Source organism: Podarcis vaucheri, assembly GCF_965113315.1.
Source record: "Podarcis vaucheri genome assembly, chromosome: 13".
Taxonomy (NCBI): domain Eukaryota; kingdom Metazoa; phylum Chordata; class Lepidosauria; order Squamata; family Lacertidae; genus Podarcis; species Podarcis vaucheri.
The window spans coordinates 23,032,170-23,051,294 of NC_138751.1; the positions used below are offsets into that span (position 1 = coordinate 23,032,170).

The window sequence follows — 19,125 nt, forward strand, 5'->3', positions numbered from 1 at the left end:
GATGAGTGTGGGCCTGGATTTTGAGGATTGGGCCCTAGATGACATGCCTGAGCTGAATTGAGTTTGAATAGATGCAAGTCTCTCCTTATCCTACCCACCACCACTTCTCCAAACACACCCTTTTTGGATTTATGCCAGTTTAAGTTACAGCACCCTAGCTCAGCCAGGGTGAAAGAATTACATGAACACAGCCCTTCTGGAACAGGAAACTCCAAGATCCACTAAATGCAAACTTCATAACATACTGCATTTTTTTCAACGTAAGCCCGTGTCCTTTCTAATCCAAGTAAAAAGGGGGGGGTTTGATTCTTTTCATAGGGGACAAATGTATTTTCTTCAGTAATTTCACAGGGAATAACAAATTTTGAGCTGGTGTTTAACTTCACTTCATATTATCAAAAGGGCTTGTCAAATTCATCAGCATGACAGCAACCACCACTAGAAAACATAGCATGCTGCGATGGATTATATAAATTAGAACATTTAGAGTTACAGTTAGAGAGTGAGATATGCAGGCTGCTCTATGATATTTTACACATTAGACTTGAGCCTTCAAAAATGAAAATAGTTGGCTATTGGAGAATTTGTGCTGAAAGAACTTCATTGACATGGGTGCGTTTGCTTCCTCACATGGTATACAGTGCACACATTGCCATGTCCATAATCCATACCATCCACTTCATGAATATAATAAAAAGGAGACCTCATCATAGGTGGCATTGCATGGCACAGTTTCATCATCTCTAGCACAGTTGACTTTGCCCACAAACACCCCCACCATTGCTTGTAGAGCTTGAATAAATTTATTTCTATCTGTCTCTTTCACAATAACTCAATCAAAATGAGTATTTCTATTTCTCTCTATTTCCTTTCCCTCTGTGTGGAATGATGACTCCTAGGAGCTCAAATCCTAAATAAATCCTAAATAAATGTGGTTTTCTTCATAAAGAGCTGGTGGCCATATCTGTAGCTGGAGATTATATGTAAATTGTAGTACAACATTTTCTTACCACAGAGTTTTGTACCACCAAATAAAGGCTGTTTCTGTTTTCCTTAATTTTACGTTATATTTTCATAATCTTACCATTGATATAAAAATGTTCATTAATCCAGCTATGTGCCATTCCTTTAAGGCCATTCTCTTTCAGTTTACCTCTTATGTTGGCATTTTATGTGGTTTGCACGTTACCAACTTGAGATATAAAATTAGTTTTAGCGATGTATAATTGAATGGTTTGATTCTTCTTTTTCTGTATCTTTATGGTTCCTTATGTGAAACTCTGAACTACAAACTCTGAACTACAAAATTCCTTGCCTATCTATCTCTGAAGGATTGTTTGCATAGCATGAGGGCATATAAAATCAGAAAGTTTAGGCTACAAGCTTCAGTGAGATCCCCCAGATTGTAGGAAACTGTAAGAATAGTATGTTAAGGATGTTTTGGAGGACTGATTGTCAAGGATGATGGATGATAGGTGGGTGAAGTGAGGCATTCCCAAAGTAAAGGAAGGATTGAACTCTGATTAATAACAATATACACAGAGGCTTGAACCAGCAAGACTCTGGGAAGGGTGCATATAATAATAATCCCTGTCCACCCTCCGGCCCAGGTCGTTTTATTCACAAAAGAATTTTTTACAATGTGTTCGTAAGAACCAATCAGATTTCCTCTGAGCATTTCAACAAACCCCACATGGGGACAAAGTTACACTACAAAAGCTAATTAAGCATGCACTTCTGGGGTAAATAAAACAGAACTACAAAGGAGCACATCCAGCAACCCCGGAGGTCATAAACAAGCAATATACATGATAAGAAGGATGGCAAGGAGGATAGAGATCATTATCACCTTTATGTGAAAATCTGTTTCCTGGCCCTAAGATTAACATATCAGAAAGGCTACATCAAAGAAGCTGCCCACTACCTTTTATGGCCCAGGATGCCTGCCTGGCGAAGCAGCTGGCAGCTGGTCTGTGTACGTGACTTGTCAAGCAGAGAGAAATGGAACAGGGATGCAGAGGTGTGGATTGATCAAAAATCATATCAAAATAGTTTAAACCCAGTCAACACAATGCTTTCATTGATGACACAGACGGCTTACTCTATATATGTTATAATTCCTCATAGCAATCCCACCTGATCACTACAGAGAAGCATGATTCCTGAGACTCCAGAGTACTGGGGTACAGAAGATAATGTAGGAAAGAAGATAAGGCAGTGAAGCCAGACAGTTTGAACCCCTTGACCTGTGACCCCTCTTTATGCATGCATGCATGATGTATCGTGCTTGAACACCACCATAAAAGCTTTTTAAAAATGTGACTTGAGGGCAGTTCCCTTAATTGGCAATTCTCTGAACAACTGGGTTAGGGAGGCAGCCCTATTTCAATAACTCCTCTAATAAATTGTGTCCCTACCGGATGCTGAGCTTCTATATCTCTCTTGGTTGTTGTCAGGGGTTCAGAAGCAGAGACGCAGAGAAGGGTGGAAACAGAGAGCGAGGGGGAGGAAGCCGAAGGGAGAATGAGTGATGATGACGACCCGAGATCTCCAAGCCTAAGCAGTGAGTCAGAGGACTCCCAAAAGGGAGCCCCAGTGAGCAGAGCAAGGGGGGGATCCGGAGGGACACCCCAGGAGGAAGGGAACAGAGGAGATTCAGAGAGCAGCAGCTGGAAGTCGGGACCCACGCTCATAACTGAGGGCGGCAGCAGCTGGAAGTCGGGACCCACGCTCAAGACTGAGAGCAGCAGGGAGGAAGGTAGCCAGGCATCGGGTTCCGGAGGCTGTCAGCAGGAGGGAGGGCACGAGTCAGGGGTGGTCACGCCCTCCTCAGAGAGCGAGGCAACGGTTAAGAGGAAAGTAGAGAGTTGGGCGCGCGCGCCAAGTTCAAATGCAGCGGAAGCTGGAGCAGTAAGCAGCCCGGAGAGTGAGCCAGGTCCTAAAGCCCGCCGCAAGGAGGCAGAAGGATCAGGGGGGTCAGCGTCAGAGGAGAGTAGAAGGGAGGAGGCCCAGGGGGGCAGAAGGACCCAGAGACGTAGGGAGAGGCGAAGGAGGTGGAGCAAGGCTAGGGTATTAAGCTGGTGTGCAAGAGGCGGGGACTCAGACGGGTCTTCGCCGACCTAGAGCAGAAGGTGTAGAGCTGCACGCTGCAGTTCGGAAATGAAACCTGTAACTCAATAAAGACTCTTTTAAAGTGGACGCTGTGTGGCGTGGTCCTATGTGAGCTGGGACCTGGTAGCAGCTCTGACAGTTGTGTTTTTCCTTAAGGTGTTATATCTCACCTGGGCATAAACCATTAATAGGTGATTTAGGAGTAAATTCTCATCACAAACTCATCTCATCATCATTCTGACTCACTATCATTCACATTATTTCTGTGATGCACTAGCTTGAATTATAAAGGGGCTGTTTGTATCATTTAATATACATTTGTAGATATTGAAAGGTGTCTTTAGATGAGGTTGCCTCTGTTGTCTCTGTGCCCTTGGATTGTTCATCTGGTAGTTCTAAATATATTCTTGCTTTGGCTACCATAACCTTGAAAAACTCAAACTGAAAAAGTCTCCCTTTTGGAGGTGTTTCCTTCAACAATTCCCATGAGATTTTGCCTTCTTTTTCCTCTAAAGGTGCCATAATGTATTATTTTATGTATTTCATAGAATCATAGAATTGTAGAGTTGGAAAGACCCAAAGGGTCATGTAATCCAACCCCCTGCAATGCAAGAATTTCAGCTAAAGCTTCCATGGCAGATGGACATCCAACCTCTGCTTAAAAACCTCCAATAAAGGAAAGTCCATAACCTCACAAGGGAGTCTACTTCAAACAACTCTTATTATCAGAAAGTTCTTCCTGATGTTGAGGCAGAAAGGCATTTGTCCCAATTGAAATTCAGTTTGTAAGTGTGGATCCAGTTCTCCCATCTGCTAAGGCCATCTTGAACCCCTCCCCGTTTGGAGTCACCTACAAATTTGATGACCATCCCTTGAATTCCCACAGACATATTGTTTATAGAAACGATTAACATCAACGGGGACAGAATGGAACCCTGTGGAACCCCACTTGTCACTTGCTGATATGAAAACTTCCACAGGGAGACAAGAATTGCTTTCAGTATTCAATAGCAATCATGTGAGAATAATATTATACTGTACTATTATGAAAGGAAATGTAATTTGAGGGTTTCCTAGGGAACGTTTGATTCAGCCTTCACCTTAAAATTTGCAACCATGTGAAGAAACTAAAAAGAGAAAAACCAAAATCAAAATGGATAATTACATTATTTGAGATTTTCTCCTTATCAGCTGTTCCTTGTTGTTCAGCTCAGGTCTCATGACAATTATGTAACATTTTGGGGAAAAGATGCAACCCAGCAGTCCAGCACCGGAAGTTAAAATAGAGAAGATCTCCACTGCCACCATGTGTTTTCCCTTTGTGCTCAGGAAGGAAGGAATAAATGATAACCAAACACTGCAAAAGACAAACATGCTGAAAGTGATGAACTTGGCTTCATTGAAACTGTCAGGTAACTTTCTGGCAAGAAAAGCCACAGTGAAACTGACAAATGCCAGGAAACCCAGGTAGCCAAGCACACAGTAGAACATAATCACAGACCCCTCATTGCATTCTAACACAATTTCTGAAGTGAAGGAGTGCATGTCAACATCTGGGAATGGGGAAGAGGTTGCAAGCCAAACAGTACAAATAAGTGCTTGCAGGAGGGAGCAGGAAAGAACAATGCAGCTGGTCAGACTCTTTCCTACCCACTTCCTCATTTTGGATCCAGGTTTGGTGGCCATGAAAGCCAGAACTACCGTGATGGTTTTTGCCAGCACACAAGCCACAGCCAATGAGAAGATGATGCCAAAAGCACTTTGTCGGAAGAGACACATCACCAGATGGGGTTCTCCAATAAACAGAAATGTACAAAGGAAGCAAAGCAGGAGTGAGATGAGGAGAGTATAGGTGAGATCCCGGTTGTTGGCTTTGACAATGGGAGTATTGTGGTGTTTTATAAACGTTGCTAGCACTAGAGCTGTGATCATAGAATATGAAAGAGCTAAAGAGGCTAAACAGAGGCCCAAAGGTTCTTCATAAGACAAGAAGCTGACATCCTTCGGAATACATTGGTCTTGTCTTTCGTTTGGATATTTTTCATCTGTGCATTTATAACAATCAGTTGCATCTGAAAAAAGGATGGAATCTTTGTGTAGCTAGAAATTACAGCATCATGCAATAAACATATGGCTGTAATCTTTTAATGCCTTTGTAAATCAGACATTTGAGTATTTTAATATACTTGAGATCAGGCTTGGCTATTGTTGCAGGTTTGGTTTGGAGGCGCATTAAAGCAAAAGTGCTTGTCCCCACACTCCTAAGATGGTGAGACTCACAGCACTGACTGCATCAACAGATCTCATTTCTTCATTGGTCACAGCTTTGAATGTAGCACAAATCTGGCATTTCTCTGTCTCTCAGCTTTTCAGCCTTCTGCCTGCTTCCAGTTCAGCTCTCTTACATCACATTCGCTATGATTCTCTACCTACCCATCAGGTGAGTTGCCAGAAGGCCCATCCATTTGCCCAGAAAGTACTATTTGTACTGGCCAGATTACAATAATGATATTGTAACCCATATCGTTATTTTAGGATGGGGGCCTTAGTGCCCAGCCACAGCCTAAATAATTAAAGGGATGTTTATGAAGGTGCTTAAGTGACACACTAAGGTCATTATCTTACAACTGCCCAGTTAGCAATGGAATCTTTCAACGCACCATCACCTCCAAACCCACAACAAGGCTAAGCTCAAGTATATTACAATATTACAAGGCTAAGCTCAAGTATATTACAATATTACAAGGCTAAGCTCAAGTATATTACAATACTTAAATGTCCGATTTAAGAAGACATTAAGACATTACAACCATCTGTTTCTGAATGTTGCACTAGAAATTATCCACTGGTGCACAAAAGAAAGCCAGGACAATCTATGTAAGGAAATTAAGCTCCACTCTGTTGAGAGAGAGAATTGTCTGGTTTTGAATCATAGAATCATAGAATCATAGAGTTGGAATAGACCACAAGGGCCATCGAGTCCAACCCCCTGGCAAGCAGGAAACACCATCAGAGCACTCCTGACATATGGTTGTCAAGCCTCTGCTTAAAGACCTCCAAAGAAGGAGACTCCACCACACTCCTTGGCAGCAAATTCCACTGTTGAAAGGCATGGGAAAGTGTTTCTTCAGCTGATATACTGCTGCTCAAAAAGAAACCCAATTCTCCATGTCCAATTATTAAAAGGAAGCTGAGCAACATCTGTCTGGTAATGCTGTTACCTTTCTGTTCTGAAATCTTTCCTTCTGGGCATGGAATGCAATCATAGCAGCAAAATGCCTCGCCCTCCTTCACTTTCATGCAAGAACCAGGGTAACAACTCTCACTGCACACAGATAGAGGCTGTGCCTAAAGTGTAAGTGAAAGGGGTTAATGATAATCTTGATGATAAGGAGCTTGGAACCCTTAAAATCTAGAGCAATTCTCGAAAGTTACACAACAGTCACAAAATCTAGCATTTAATAGGGGCAGTAGAGTATTATCCAAAATTGTCCCTACCTGGTTAAATCCCCTGTGCCATCTTATAGCATCCTCATTGATTTCAAATGTTTGTTCTGGAGGAGCTTGGGGATCAAGCCTCCCAACTTTCACTCTATGAAAGGATTGGTTTGCGGGGAAAATCCAATTCATGATATCAAAACCAGCTGCTAACTCCCCATTCTGGTCAAAGGAAACTTTTCCCCCTGCACTGTTGTTAAATGAGACACCTTTCAAAAACCAGTGGAGCTGAATTTAAAGGGAAAGAGCAGGAATTAGAAAATTCTGCAACTTGAGCTTGTATGCAAAATGATAAATGTGACATAGATTCCATTTTTGCAAAGTTTCCCAAATATAACCTATTTTGAATGCTATTTTCATTAAAAAGCTAATTTGGGGGTTCACAGCATGTTACTTTTTTGCTCACAATATTTGATTGGAGAACAACATTGTAAAATCAGAAGAATTTTGGATTTCAGAGGAAAGCTGCATTTAAATTTCTGTATTAGTTTGGGAAATGTGGATTTGTATGCATTAAAATATACACAGAATGAATTTTCCTCCATCTCTAATATTCATTACCTGCCAAAGGCATTGGCCCTGACAGTTCTGCATGCCTCTGTTCTGCATTGCACTGTGCTTGAGACTAGATGAGGACATAGCATGTAAAGCATGGGCCATAACATAGACAGCATTGTAGATACTGTAGCTGTGGGAGATCATGCTCATTTCAAAAAATGATGCAGGCAGACTCTCCAGCTTTTCCTCTCCTGTGCAAATGTCTCCATCCACCTTGACCGCATCTGTATTTGGGAATATGCAGCCAAAGGCCTGTTGCCAGAAGTTCTTGATAAAGCCATCTCCTGTGGCGCTGGATGGGTTTCTTCTTCTAACAAATTCTTGAAATTCTGGTAGATCATTGGAGTGGATTGTAAATGAGAGAGATCCATGGATTATTTCTGTATCCCAAGTCTTCTGATATACCATTGAAGTGAGGTCAGTCTGGGCTGTTATTATCCACACTATACCTTTTGACTTCTTCTTTATATGTTCTTGTCCTGACAGATATGGAAACCATCTCAAGAACACAATCCCATAGGATTCTCCATATGCCACCACTACATGGGCTTTACTGTCTCTGATTTTATCATCTATTTTACCCCCCTTGTTAAATATGTCATTAATATCATTGACAACGGTCAATGTTGGGCTTCTTTCTATGAAGGCAAAGCAGATACCACTCTGAGAAAAAGGCGGAACCACACTTTGCACAAATCTTTCTCCATTGTCATTATCCATAGTTAGGAGTCCAATCCAAGTCCACCTGAAATGCAGAAGCAAAGAAAGAATCCCTGCAAACTGACTGTCTTCTCTGGGCACCATCTGGTAGAAAGGGATGCCTGGCGTTTTGTCATTCATCACTGGAGCAGGGCCATAAATGAGCTAAAGAAAAGGGTGGAAAGGAATGAATGGGATTTTGTTGTTATGAGTTTGGGGGAGGAAGTAGGCTGGATGCCCACATACATAAGACCCTTAGAAGGTTCTTAACCATTTGGTTAAAATGAAATAAATCAAATTGCAAACCAATATTGCCCTCATTGAACAGCAGCAACACCAATCAGTATTGTGTAGAGTAATGGACAGCATGCACCAGGGTATCAGTAAAGATATGCTGATGAGCAACCAAATGGCTCAATATTGTCTGCACTGACTTTCAGCAACGCAAACCACAATAACAAGTAAGACCCCCCACAGGAAGCGGGACTTATTATCAATAATGACTACACCGACAAGCAGTGGCATAGCATGGGTTGTCAGCACCCGGGGCAAGGCACGTAATTTGCACCCCCTAACCCGTGGAATTGCAACCCCTAACCCTAACCCCCAGATGTTGCGCCCGATGTGGCCGGCCCCCCCTGCACCCCCCATGCTACGCCACTGCCGACAAGCAACTATCCTTATCATAAACAACATCTACACTGACAAGCAGCCACCTGGCTCAATATTGTCTACAGTGACAGGATTGACTACCCCAGGGGTCATCAACCTTTTTATACCTACCGCCCAGTAATGAATCTTTCTTGATGGTAAAAATTCCTTACTGCCCACCAGTGCTCAATGGAAGGAGGATTCAGCTTGTGCCGTAGAACCCTCTACCGCCCACCTAGAATCCTGAAATGCCCACTAGTGGGAGGTAGGGGCAGGTTGACAACCCCTGGAATACACAAACCGGCAGCTGTGTGGTTTAGTATTGCATGTACAGGCCTGCCACCACGTGCAATGCTTAAACCACTCAGACGAAGAGGTAAGGAAAAACAAAAACCCGCCCTGAGGATTCTAACCAGCAACAGAAGGAAACACTGCCAACTTCCGACTGATTGAATGGTACACCATGGAGAACAAACTTAAATTAAGGGCAGTGGGACACAGACATGCTCCAAACTGCCGGGAAGGCTGCTTCTCCACAGTAAACCCACAAAAGCTCAAGGCAAAAAGAAGGGGTAATGGCCAGCCAGACTGCCCACACACCCCAAGCTGCAGAGTAGAAGGCACACAGCTATCCAAAGCCAAACGACAAGAATCGCAACAACACAAAAGCAAGCACATTCACACCCAATCTCCAAGGGGGAGGTTGCCAAGAACACATGAAAATGAAATGACTTAAATAATGAGGGAAACAAACACACGCAGCATACAAAGGCTTTGTAAAAGAAAGGGGGGATTCCAAATGATCTCGCCCAATCCTTTAAAGAAGCGGGCGTGCGCCCGATGGCCAATCTCCTTTCAGCAGCAGAGAAACGCGCTGCCTGATCCTAGGGCTTTGCAGATCACTAGATGCGGGCACCTGGCACACGCAGACAAGAGGAAGCCACTTTCTGTGTAGATGTAGAAAGCTTTGCTGGGGAAGACAGCAATGATGAAACAAAACAAAGACTGACGGCAAGAGCAGGAAACAATGAGGAAAACAAGTTACAGATAGGTAGCCGTGTTGGTCTGCCATAGTCAAAATAAAAAGATACAGTGTATCTGAAGAAGTGTGCATGCACACGAAAGCTCATACCAAGAACTAACTTAGTTGGTCTTTAAGGTGCTACTGAAAGGAATTTTTTTATTTTGAGGAAAACAAGGGTAGAGATCTGATGAAGCAGATTAATGGAAGCTGCCTTCCCAGCCATGCTGCAGTTTAAACAGCACATGGACACCCCCAGCCCCGGCTAAGCCAATTTGTCAGCAGGGGGGCGTGATGCGGTGGGGTGTCCTAATGATGTGAGCAGCATCCCTCTGCCCACTGCTGGGTCACTGTGAGGTCCTAGAACCCCTCCCACAGTCAGCCCACCCCCGCTCCACAAAAAAGGGGAGCTGTCCTGCTAGAACAAGCAAGAAATAGAAGGAAGGATTAAAGTTGTTATATAGCCACAATGGATGTGGCCCTGCATCAGATGACAAATGATTGGGGTCCCTTCCCTCAACTCTTTTGTAGTTCCTGTAGTTAGAAATGACAAAAGACAAAGCTGAGTTGTGTGTGTGTGAACTGGAATAAGCAAGCTGGGAAGCCAGAAAGAGATAACCATGCTGGATTTATTTTTGAATCTGGGGTTGTGGCTATAGGAGAAGTAAGATCCCTTTGAGGTGTTTATGAATCCAAGACTGCAGCTATGGGAGAAGCAAGAGTGTGAACCTCCCCGTTATAGGCTCAGGTTGTATGTATGCATAAAACCATGTATCATAAAGACTACACAGTCTCCACTTTACCCCATTTCAAGGGAAACACAACCCTGGGTAGGTGCCTGGAACCCCTGGATTCTCAAACTGCCCAGAGATTGGGGTGGCAGGCAACAGTATTTTATGAAGTCATACTCAGGGTAGAGCCACTGAAATAAATGAATCTCAGTTATGCGTGTGTATTCATTTCAATGGTTTAATAGACCTGTAAGAGGGACCAGTGTTGAATACCACCTATAGACAGAATTTTCGAAGAAAAAATAAACCCACAATTTGTCAATAATATTTTCAGTAAACATGTAATGTTAGTGGCTTTTCTTTCAGCAGAGGTTCCTGTAGCTGAGCCAGTCAACTTCTCAGTAGCATAAATAACAAGTAGGGATTTTTCTTTTAGTAATTTGAGAACATGCACAGAGACTTACATTTGACATTTATAGGAAGGAATGGCCATATTATTCTCTTTGTATACTAAAAAAAAGATAAAAAGGGAAATGTGATGAAGTACTAAAACTGTATAAGTACACATAGTACCAGTGCTTTTTTTCTGGGGGTACTCAATGTTACATAGGTTAACCTTTCTTTCTCCAAATGTTAAAAGTGTGGCATTTCCTGTAACAATCTCATGGTGATCTTTTTTTCTTAAAAACAAAACAAAAAAAGCACTGTATAACACACACACAAAGAGAGACCCAGCATACCTGTGGAATCTTGTAAATATCCACCAGTGTTGCCACTTGAAGTGAGGTTGGGGGGTCCAGTCCCCCAATGACCCCAATCAGGTTCGTTTGGACATCACAGTTGTAATTTGGAACAAAACCTCCCAAGGTGTATATGAGTAGCATTGTAGCATGGTAGGTCCACTTGTCAATGAAATAGCTGTCATAGATGTGGAAGCCCAAGGTGACATTGTGTAAGAGCTGAGGGTTTTCATTGATCTCTTTTACTGCAAATGCCAAGGCCAGGATGTGCTGATAATTCTTAGGTACCACACTAGAAGGTAAGTTGTATTCGGAATCATAAGGAACCATCACATGTTGTAAAATGTATTGCAAATTTTATAAAAATAATGTTTTCTGTATATAGTCTATTAATTATTATTATTCATATTTATATAGAAACTTTCCTGAGGTAACCTTACCTTTAGGTGGCCCATACAAATTTTGCAACAACAACCAAACATTACCATTGTTCATAACATATATTATCCTATTGTTTATCAGTACAGTAGCAATTCAGAGCACGGTGTTCCAAAATAAACAGTATAATTTAAGATCTTCAGGATATGATATTTCATACAAACGTCAGAACACATCTATCTTTTTTTTAAAAAAGAGTTGTTTCTCTGGATGGTTTATTACCTTTCAAAACAATTCATGGAATGACAATTAAGACTGATAACGAATAATAGTTTGAAAATATTACAATGAAGCCCTTACACAAGCTCTTCAGGCAAAGGTGATGGGGGTTTTTCCATGAAGCTGATTGCATTGGAGACGATGAAAGTGTGGGAAGCGATAGCTCCAATGATTAGGTCTCCTGACTGGTGGTACTCATGAAGCGGAGGATCTGGATCATCAACCATGCACTTAATGATGTGCGCTTTGCTTACCATGTGAGGAAGCAGTACCAGAAGCAAGAGGAACAATAACAGCATTGTGGGCAGAAATGTTTTCTCTAGATGCAGATTTCTTATTTTTATCTCAAAAAGCTCAGGAATCAGACTGACACATTCCTGTCTAATAGTCTTAAATCCTAACCTCAGTCCTAGATTTCTGGAGGGTATATTTATACAATTATTCAGAACTATGCTATTTGTTTTGCTGGAGTCCACAGTAAACTGCACTGTGGTGTTGGAAAGTATCTCAGTTGATTAGAGTCCTTGGATAATTAAAGAGGGAAGCAGTCACCAATTCAACAAGATGCATTCCATGTGGAATTGCTGAAGACATGTTTTTCATGTCTGAAATTGACTTGTTCCTTTTTTCTATCCCTTAAGGATCTCAAGGGGCACCTGAATTGGCTGTGAGAAACAAGAAATTTGCCCAGAGCCAGGGAAAATGGGGTTGTTTGAGCATGAGATTGTCTTGCTGGAGAACAGGGGTACCCAAAGTGGTTCCTCCAAGAGTTGTTAGACCCCCCCCAACCCCATCATAACTGATGACAGACCAGGCAGATAGGATGGTTGTCAAGCCTCTGCTTAAAGACCTCCAAAGAAGGAGACTCCACCACACTCCTTGGCAGCAAATTCCACTGTTGAAAGGCATGGGAAAGTGTTTCTTCAGCTGATATACTGCTGCTCAAAAAGAAACCCAAGTCTCAATATCCAGTTATTAAAAGGAAGCTGAGCTACATCTGTCTGGTAATGCTGTATATAACATTTTTACCTTTCTGTTCTGAAATCTTTCCTTCTGGGCATGAAATGCAATCATAGCAGCAAAATGCCTCGCCCTCCTTCACTTTCTTGCAAGAACCAGGGTAACAACTCTCACTGCACACAGATAGAGGCTGTGCCTAAAGTGTAAGTGAAAGGGGTTAATGATAATCTTGATGATAAGGATCTTGGAACCCTTAAAATCTAAACTAATTCTCAAAAGATACACAACATTCACAAAATCCAGCATTTAATAGGGGCAGTAGAGTATTATCCAAAACTGTCTCTACCTGGTTAAATTCCCTGTGCCATCTTATAGCATCCTCATTGATTTTCAACGCTTGGTCTGGAGGAGCTTGGGGATCCAGCCTTCCAACTTTCACTCTATGAAAGGATTGGTTTGCGGCAAAAATCCAGTTCACGATATCAAAACCAGCTGCTAACTCCCCATTCTGGTCAAAGGAAACTTCCCCCCCTGCACTGTTGTTAAATGAGACACCTTTCATAAACCTGTGTAGCTGAATTGAAAAGGAAAGAGCAAGAATTGGAAAATTCTGCAACTTGAGCTTGTTTGTAAAGTGATAAATGTGAAATAGATTCCATTTTTGCAAGGTTTCCCAAATAGAACATATTATGAATGCTATTTTCATTAAAATTCACATTTTGGGGCTCACATTCCCCCCAATACATGTTCCTTTCTCGTTCACATTATTCGATTGGAGAACACCATTGTAAAATTAGAATAGTTTCCAATTTCAGAGGAAAGCTGCATTTAAATTTATGTATTAATTTGGGGAGTGTGTTTGTATACATTAAAATATACACAGAATGGTTTTTCCTCTATCTCTAATATTCATTACCTGCCAAAGGCACTGGCCCGGACATTTCTGCATACCTCTGTTCTTCATTACACTGTGCTTGAGACTAGATGAGGACATAGCATGTAAAGCATGGGCCATAACATAGACAGCATTGTAGATACTGTAGCTGTGGGAGGCCATGCTCATTTCAAAAAAAGACGCAGGGAGACTCTCCAGCTTCTCCTCCCCAGTGCAAATGTCTCCATCCACCTTGACCGCATTTGTATTTGGGAATACACAGCCAAAGGCCTGTTGCCAGAAGTCCTTGATAAAACCATCTCCTGTGGTGCTGGATGGGTTTCTACTTCTAACAAATTCTTGAAATCCTGGTAGATCATTGGCATGAATCGTAAATGAGAGAGATCCATGGATTATTTCTGTATCCCAAGTCCTCTGATACACCATTGAAGTGAGGTCCATCTGGGCTGATATTATCCACACTATACCTTTTGATTTCTTCTCTATATGTTCTTGTCCTGACAGATATGGAAACCATCTCAACAACGCAATCCCATAGGATTCTCCATATGCCACCACTACATGGGCTTTACTGTCTATGATTTTGTCATGTATTTTACCCCCCTTGTTAATCATGTCATTAATATCAGTGACAATGGTAAATGTTAGGCTTTTTTCTATGAAGGCAAAGCAGATACCACTCTGAGAAAAAGGCAGAACCACACTTTGCACAAATCTTTCTCCATTGTCATTATCCATAGTTAGGAGTCCAATCCACGTCCACCTGAAATGCAGCAGCAAAGAAAGAATCCCTGCAAACTGACTGTCTTCTCTGGGCACCATCTGGTAGAATGGGATGCCTGGCGTTTTGTCATTCATCACTGGAGCAGGGCCATAGATGAGCTAAAGAAAAGGGTGGAGAGGAAAGAATGGGATTGTATTCTTATGAATTTGGAGGAGGAAGTAGGTTGTATGCTTACATACATAAGACCCTTAGAAGGTTCTTAACAGCTAGAACCAGCAAATGTTTAAATCTAAGGAAGGATTCAAATGGTTAAATAACCAGACAGGCTTCTTGATAACAGCCCTCAAGTATGGGTAGTTAACGTAACAAAGGAAGTGTCTCTGTGTCTGATAACAAATGGGTGGGTGCCCTTCTCTCAACTCATTGGAAGTTAGTTAGAAATGACCAGGACAAAGCTGAGTTGTGTTTGTGTGTAAGTTAGAAGCTGGAAATAGCAGGCTAGGAAGCCAGAGAGAGATAGCCATGCTTCATTTCTTCTTGAATCAGAGGCTGTGGCTATTGGAGAAGTAAGACCCTTTTGGGGTGTTAATGAATCCAAGACTGCAGCTATGGGAGAAGCAAGAGCCTTTTGGTGTGTTAATGCTGTGAACATCTCCATCATAGGCTCAGGGTGTATATATGCATACACAAACCATGTATGCCTCATAAAGACTATGCAGTCTCCACTGTACCTTATTTTAAGGGAAACACAAACCCTGGGTAAGTGCCTGGAACTTCAAATTGCTCTGAGATTGGGATGGTAGGCAACAGTATGTTATGAAGTCCTAGTCAGAGTAGACCCATTGAAATGAATGAATCTCAATAATGCATATGCATTAACTTCATTGGTTTAATATGAGTAGGACCAGTGTTGAATAGACAGAATGTCCGAAGAAAAATACACCCACATTTTGTCAATAATATTTTCAGTAAACTTGAAATGTTAGTGGCTTTTCCTTTCCTGTGGCTGAGCCAGTCAACTTCTCAGTAGCATAAATAATAACTAGGGATTTTTTTAATTATTATTAATTTAAGAACATGCACAGAGGTTTATTTCACAGATGAGATTTGACATTTATAGGAAGGAATGGCCATGTATTTATATTATTCTCTGTGTATACCAAAAAAAGAGGAAATGTGACAAAGTACTAAAATTGTAAAAGTACACATAGAACCAGTGCTTTTCCTGGGGGTACTCAATGGTACATAGGTGACTCTTTCTCTCTCCAAATGTTAACATTGTGGCCTTTTCTTTAACAACCTCATGGTGAGTACTGGCACCTTTTTTTCTCAAAAAAGAAAAAAAGCACTGTATAGAACAACACACACACACACACACACACACACACACACACACAAGAGACCCATCATACCTGTGGAATCTTGTAAATATCCACCAGTGTTGCCACTTGAAGTGAGGTTGGGGGGTCCAGTCCCCCAATGACCCCAATCAGGTTCATTTGGACATCACAGTTGTAATTTGGAACAAAACCTCCCAAGGTGTATATGAGTAGCATTGTAGCATGGTAGGTCCACTTGTCAGTGAAATAGCTGTCATAGATGTGGAAGCCCAAGGTGACATTGTGTAAGAGCTGAGGGTTTTCATTGATCTCTTTTACTGCAAATGCCAAGGCCAGGATGTGCTGATAATTCTTAGGTACTGCACTAGAAGATAAGTTGTATTCTGAATCATAAGGAACAATTACATGTTGTAAAAAGTATTGCAAATGTTATAAAAATAATGTATTCTATATCTCATTATTCATATTCATCTAACAATTTTCTTGAGGTAACCTTACCTTTAGGTGGCCCATACAAATTTTAAATCAACAACAACCAAATGTTACCATTGTTCATCAAAACATATGCTTTCCTATTCTTTATCAGTAAAGTAGCAATTCAGAGCAGGGTGTTCCAAAATGGTATAATTTAAGATCTTCAGGATATGATATTTGATACAAATCACTGGGCATAGCTTTCCCTCTTTTTTTAAATAACAGTTGTTTCTCTGGATAGATTATTGCCTTTCAAACAAATACTTAATGGAATGAAAATTAAGACTAATAACTAATATTAGTTTACAAAATATTATAGTTAAGCCCTTACGCGAGCTCTTCAGGCAAAGGTGATGGGGGTCTTTCAATGAAGCTGATTGCATTGGAGATGATGAAAGTGTGGGAAGCGATAGCTCCAATAATTAGGTCTCCTGACTGGTGGTACTCATGAAGCGGAGGATCTGGATCATCAACCATGCACTTAATGATGTGCGCTTTGCTTACCATGTGAGGAAGCAGTACCAGAAGCAAGAGGAACAATAACAGCATTGTGGGCAGAAATGTTTTCTCTAGATGCAGATTTCTTATTTTTATCTCAAAAAGCTCAGGACTAAAATACATAGGGTCAGAAATCAGACTGACACAATATTGTCTAATAGTCTTAATTCCTAAACCAGTCCTAGATTTCTGGAGGGTATATTTATACAATTATTTAGAACTGTGCTATTAGTTTTGCTGGAGTCCACAGTAAACTGCACTGTAGTGCTGAAAAGTAGCTTGTTAATTAGAGTACTTTGGATAATTAAAAAGGAAGAAGTCACCAATTCAACAAGGAGCATTCCATGTGGAATTACTGAGGACATGTTTTTCATGTCTGAAATTAACTTTTTACTTTTTACTTTTTCCAGTCCATTAAGGATCTCAAGGGGCAACTGAATTAGCTGTAAGAAACAAGAAATTTGTTCAGAGCCAGGGAAAAAGGGGATGTTTGAGCATGAGATTGTCTTGCTGCAGAACAGGGGTACCCAAAGTGAATCCTCCAAAAGTTGTTAGACCCCCCCAACCCCATTGTAACTGATGACAGACCAGGCAGATGGGATTTTGAGTCAAAAAACCTACTGAGTACAAGACTTTGTCTATGCCTGTTTTAGGACACAATCAGTGGTTTGAAGTGGTTCGTGCTGCCGAACACCCCCACCCCCATTTGGTGCTGCTCCACTGGCCTTGCTTTGGATTGGGTCGCCTGCTTTGGAGCAGGGTCTGGGTAGGAATTTTTCCATTTGGCAGCTTAGCTTCGGCCACTTGGTTTTCGCCTACCCCCCTTAGCAATCATCACAACTTTGTAAAGTTTGGTGGTTAGGCATTGGTTTATAGAAATGTGTGGGAGGGGAGGTGTGGCCATTACCTGCCCCTCCAGAATTAGGGTATTCCCTTAAAGTAATTTGTGGGTCCTGGATCTCGTCTGAAGTCTGCTTGAGGTGCTAGGGCCATTCCAAGACCACAGGGTGAGCTTCAATCAATCTTCACCGATGTTGTTACCCTGGTTTGGTGCTTACCCTTTCAGACTGCTAGCCAGAGAGGCAGGAGGCAATTATAGTCCCTGGCCAATGCCTAGGCCAATACCGCTCAATTTGTTTTGTAATCAATAAAGTTGTGGCCTAAATTTTGCCCAAAAACTTAAACTAAAATTATGTGTCTGTTTGAATTTATTTACTGGGAAAGGGCTTGGGAGCCTCGGGGCACAAATCACAGTTACATCAGACAGGAGAGGAAGTGAGAACACAAACAGAATAAACCAGTAAAAGAAATACCAATAAATTTTTATTTTTATTATTTTCGTGGTGGATGAAGTTACAGTCGTACCTTGGTTTTCGAACAGCTTTGTTCTTGAATGTTTTGGCACCTGAACGCTGCAAACCCGGAAGTGTGTGTTCTGGTTTGCAAACTATTTTTGGAAGCCAAACATCCAATGGGGCTTCCGTGGCTTTCAATTGGTTGCAGGAGCTTCCTGCATCCAATCAGAAGCCGCGGTTTGGTTTCTAAATGTTTTGGAAGTCAAACAGAATTCTGGAACGGATTCCATTTGACTTCCAAGGTACGGCTTTATATGATATGCAATGAAGTTGTACTCACAGTAGGCATATTGAAATTAATTATCTTGGTGATGTCAGGTCCATTAATTCCAATAGATCTACTTTGAATAAAACTTCATTGAACACCACTCATTATTTTTAGGATCTAAGCTGATATCCCTCTAAATATCAGTGGCTGGGAAACATGAGCAGGAAACAGTTATTGTGTTCAAATCCTGTTTGTGAGCTTCATATAGTATCTGATTGGACATCCAAAGAGAATACGGACCTAAATGTATATTTGTCTGCTCTGTTTGTGTTCTCTTTTCTTTGCTATTTTAATTTTTTTTGTTAAGTGATTGTTACTATTTATTTACTGTTACTATTTATTTTTTGTTGTTGTTAAAAGAAATGTATTTTTCTCATATATAATAAACTTCAGAGGCATTACCATTCTGCATTTCCTGCTCATCAGTATATCATTTTTCATTACATATTTTACAGGATCAGCAAATAGGGCAATGAAGAAATACATACATTAAACTCTGATAAAAGCAACTACTTTATGTTTTGAGAGATTTGTGGCATACTTTTGGGTCCGATTACATCTATTCTTCCTTCAGACATGAATGACTATTATAAATGCACCAGTAAAGATTATCCAAACTGGAAATAGAATATGTGTATCCCCAAAGATTTGACATTCTTATTTTATGAACAACCTTTGGGAATCTGCTTAAGCTTCTCTGCTCAACCCACCCTCCCCTGCAATTCCAGATGCTGATAGTAAGTCAGTTGTTGAAGAAATTATATTACAATGTAATGAGGGGTGTGTTTTATGATGTCTTGTGCTACATGGGCTTCTTGGCCATTGCCTGTTTTTCTGTGACTTTCCTTGCCAGGAAATTACCAGTCAGTAAGTTCAAGATAAGTTGATCACTTTCAGCATGTTGGTCTTCTGCAGTGTGTGGTTCGCCTTTGTTCCAACCTATCT

The 19,125-nt window shown here is 41.2% G+C and overlaps 1 protein-coding gene across 1 annotated transcript; it reads right to left on the reverse strand.

Moving 5' to 3' along the window:
* Positions 1-4,272: 4,272 nt before the first annotated feature.
* LOC309516525 (vomeronasal type-2 receptor 26-like) lies at positions 4,273-7,943 on the reverse strand (the record flags this gene model as incomplete). Its single annotated transcript, XM_082195288.1, has 4 exons — positions 7,171-7,943; positions 6,610-6,837; positions 6,333-6,459; positions 4,273-5,183 (listed from the first exon to the last, which is right to left on the reverse strand). Exons 1-4 carry the CDS (start codon positions 7,885-7,887, stop codon positions 4,273-4,275), a joined length of 1,983 nt encoding a protein of 660 aa, XP_082051414.1. The 5' UTR covers positions 7,888-7,943.
* Between the last annotated feature and the right edge of the window lie 11,182 nt (positions 7,944-19,125).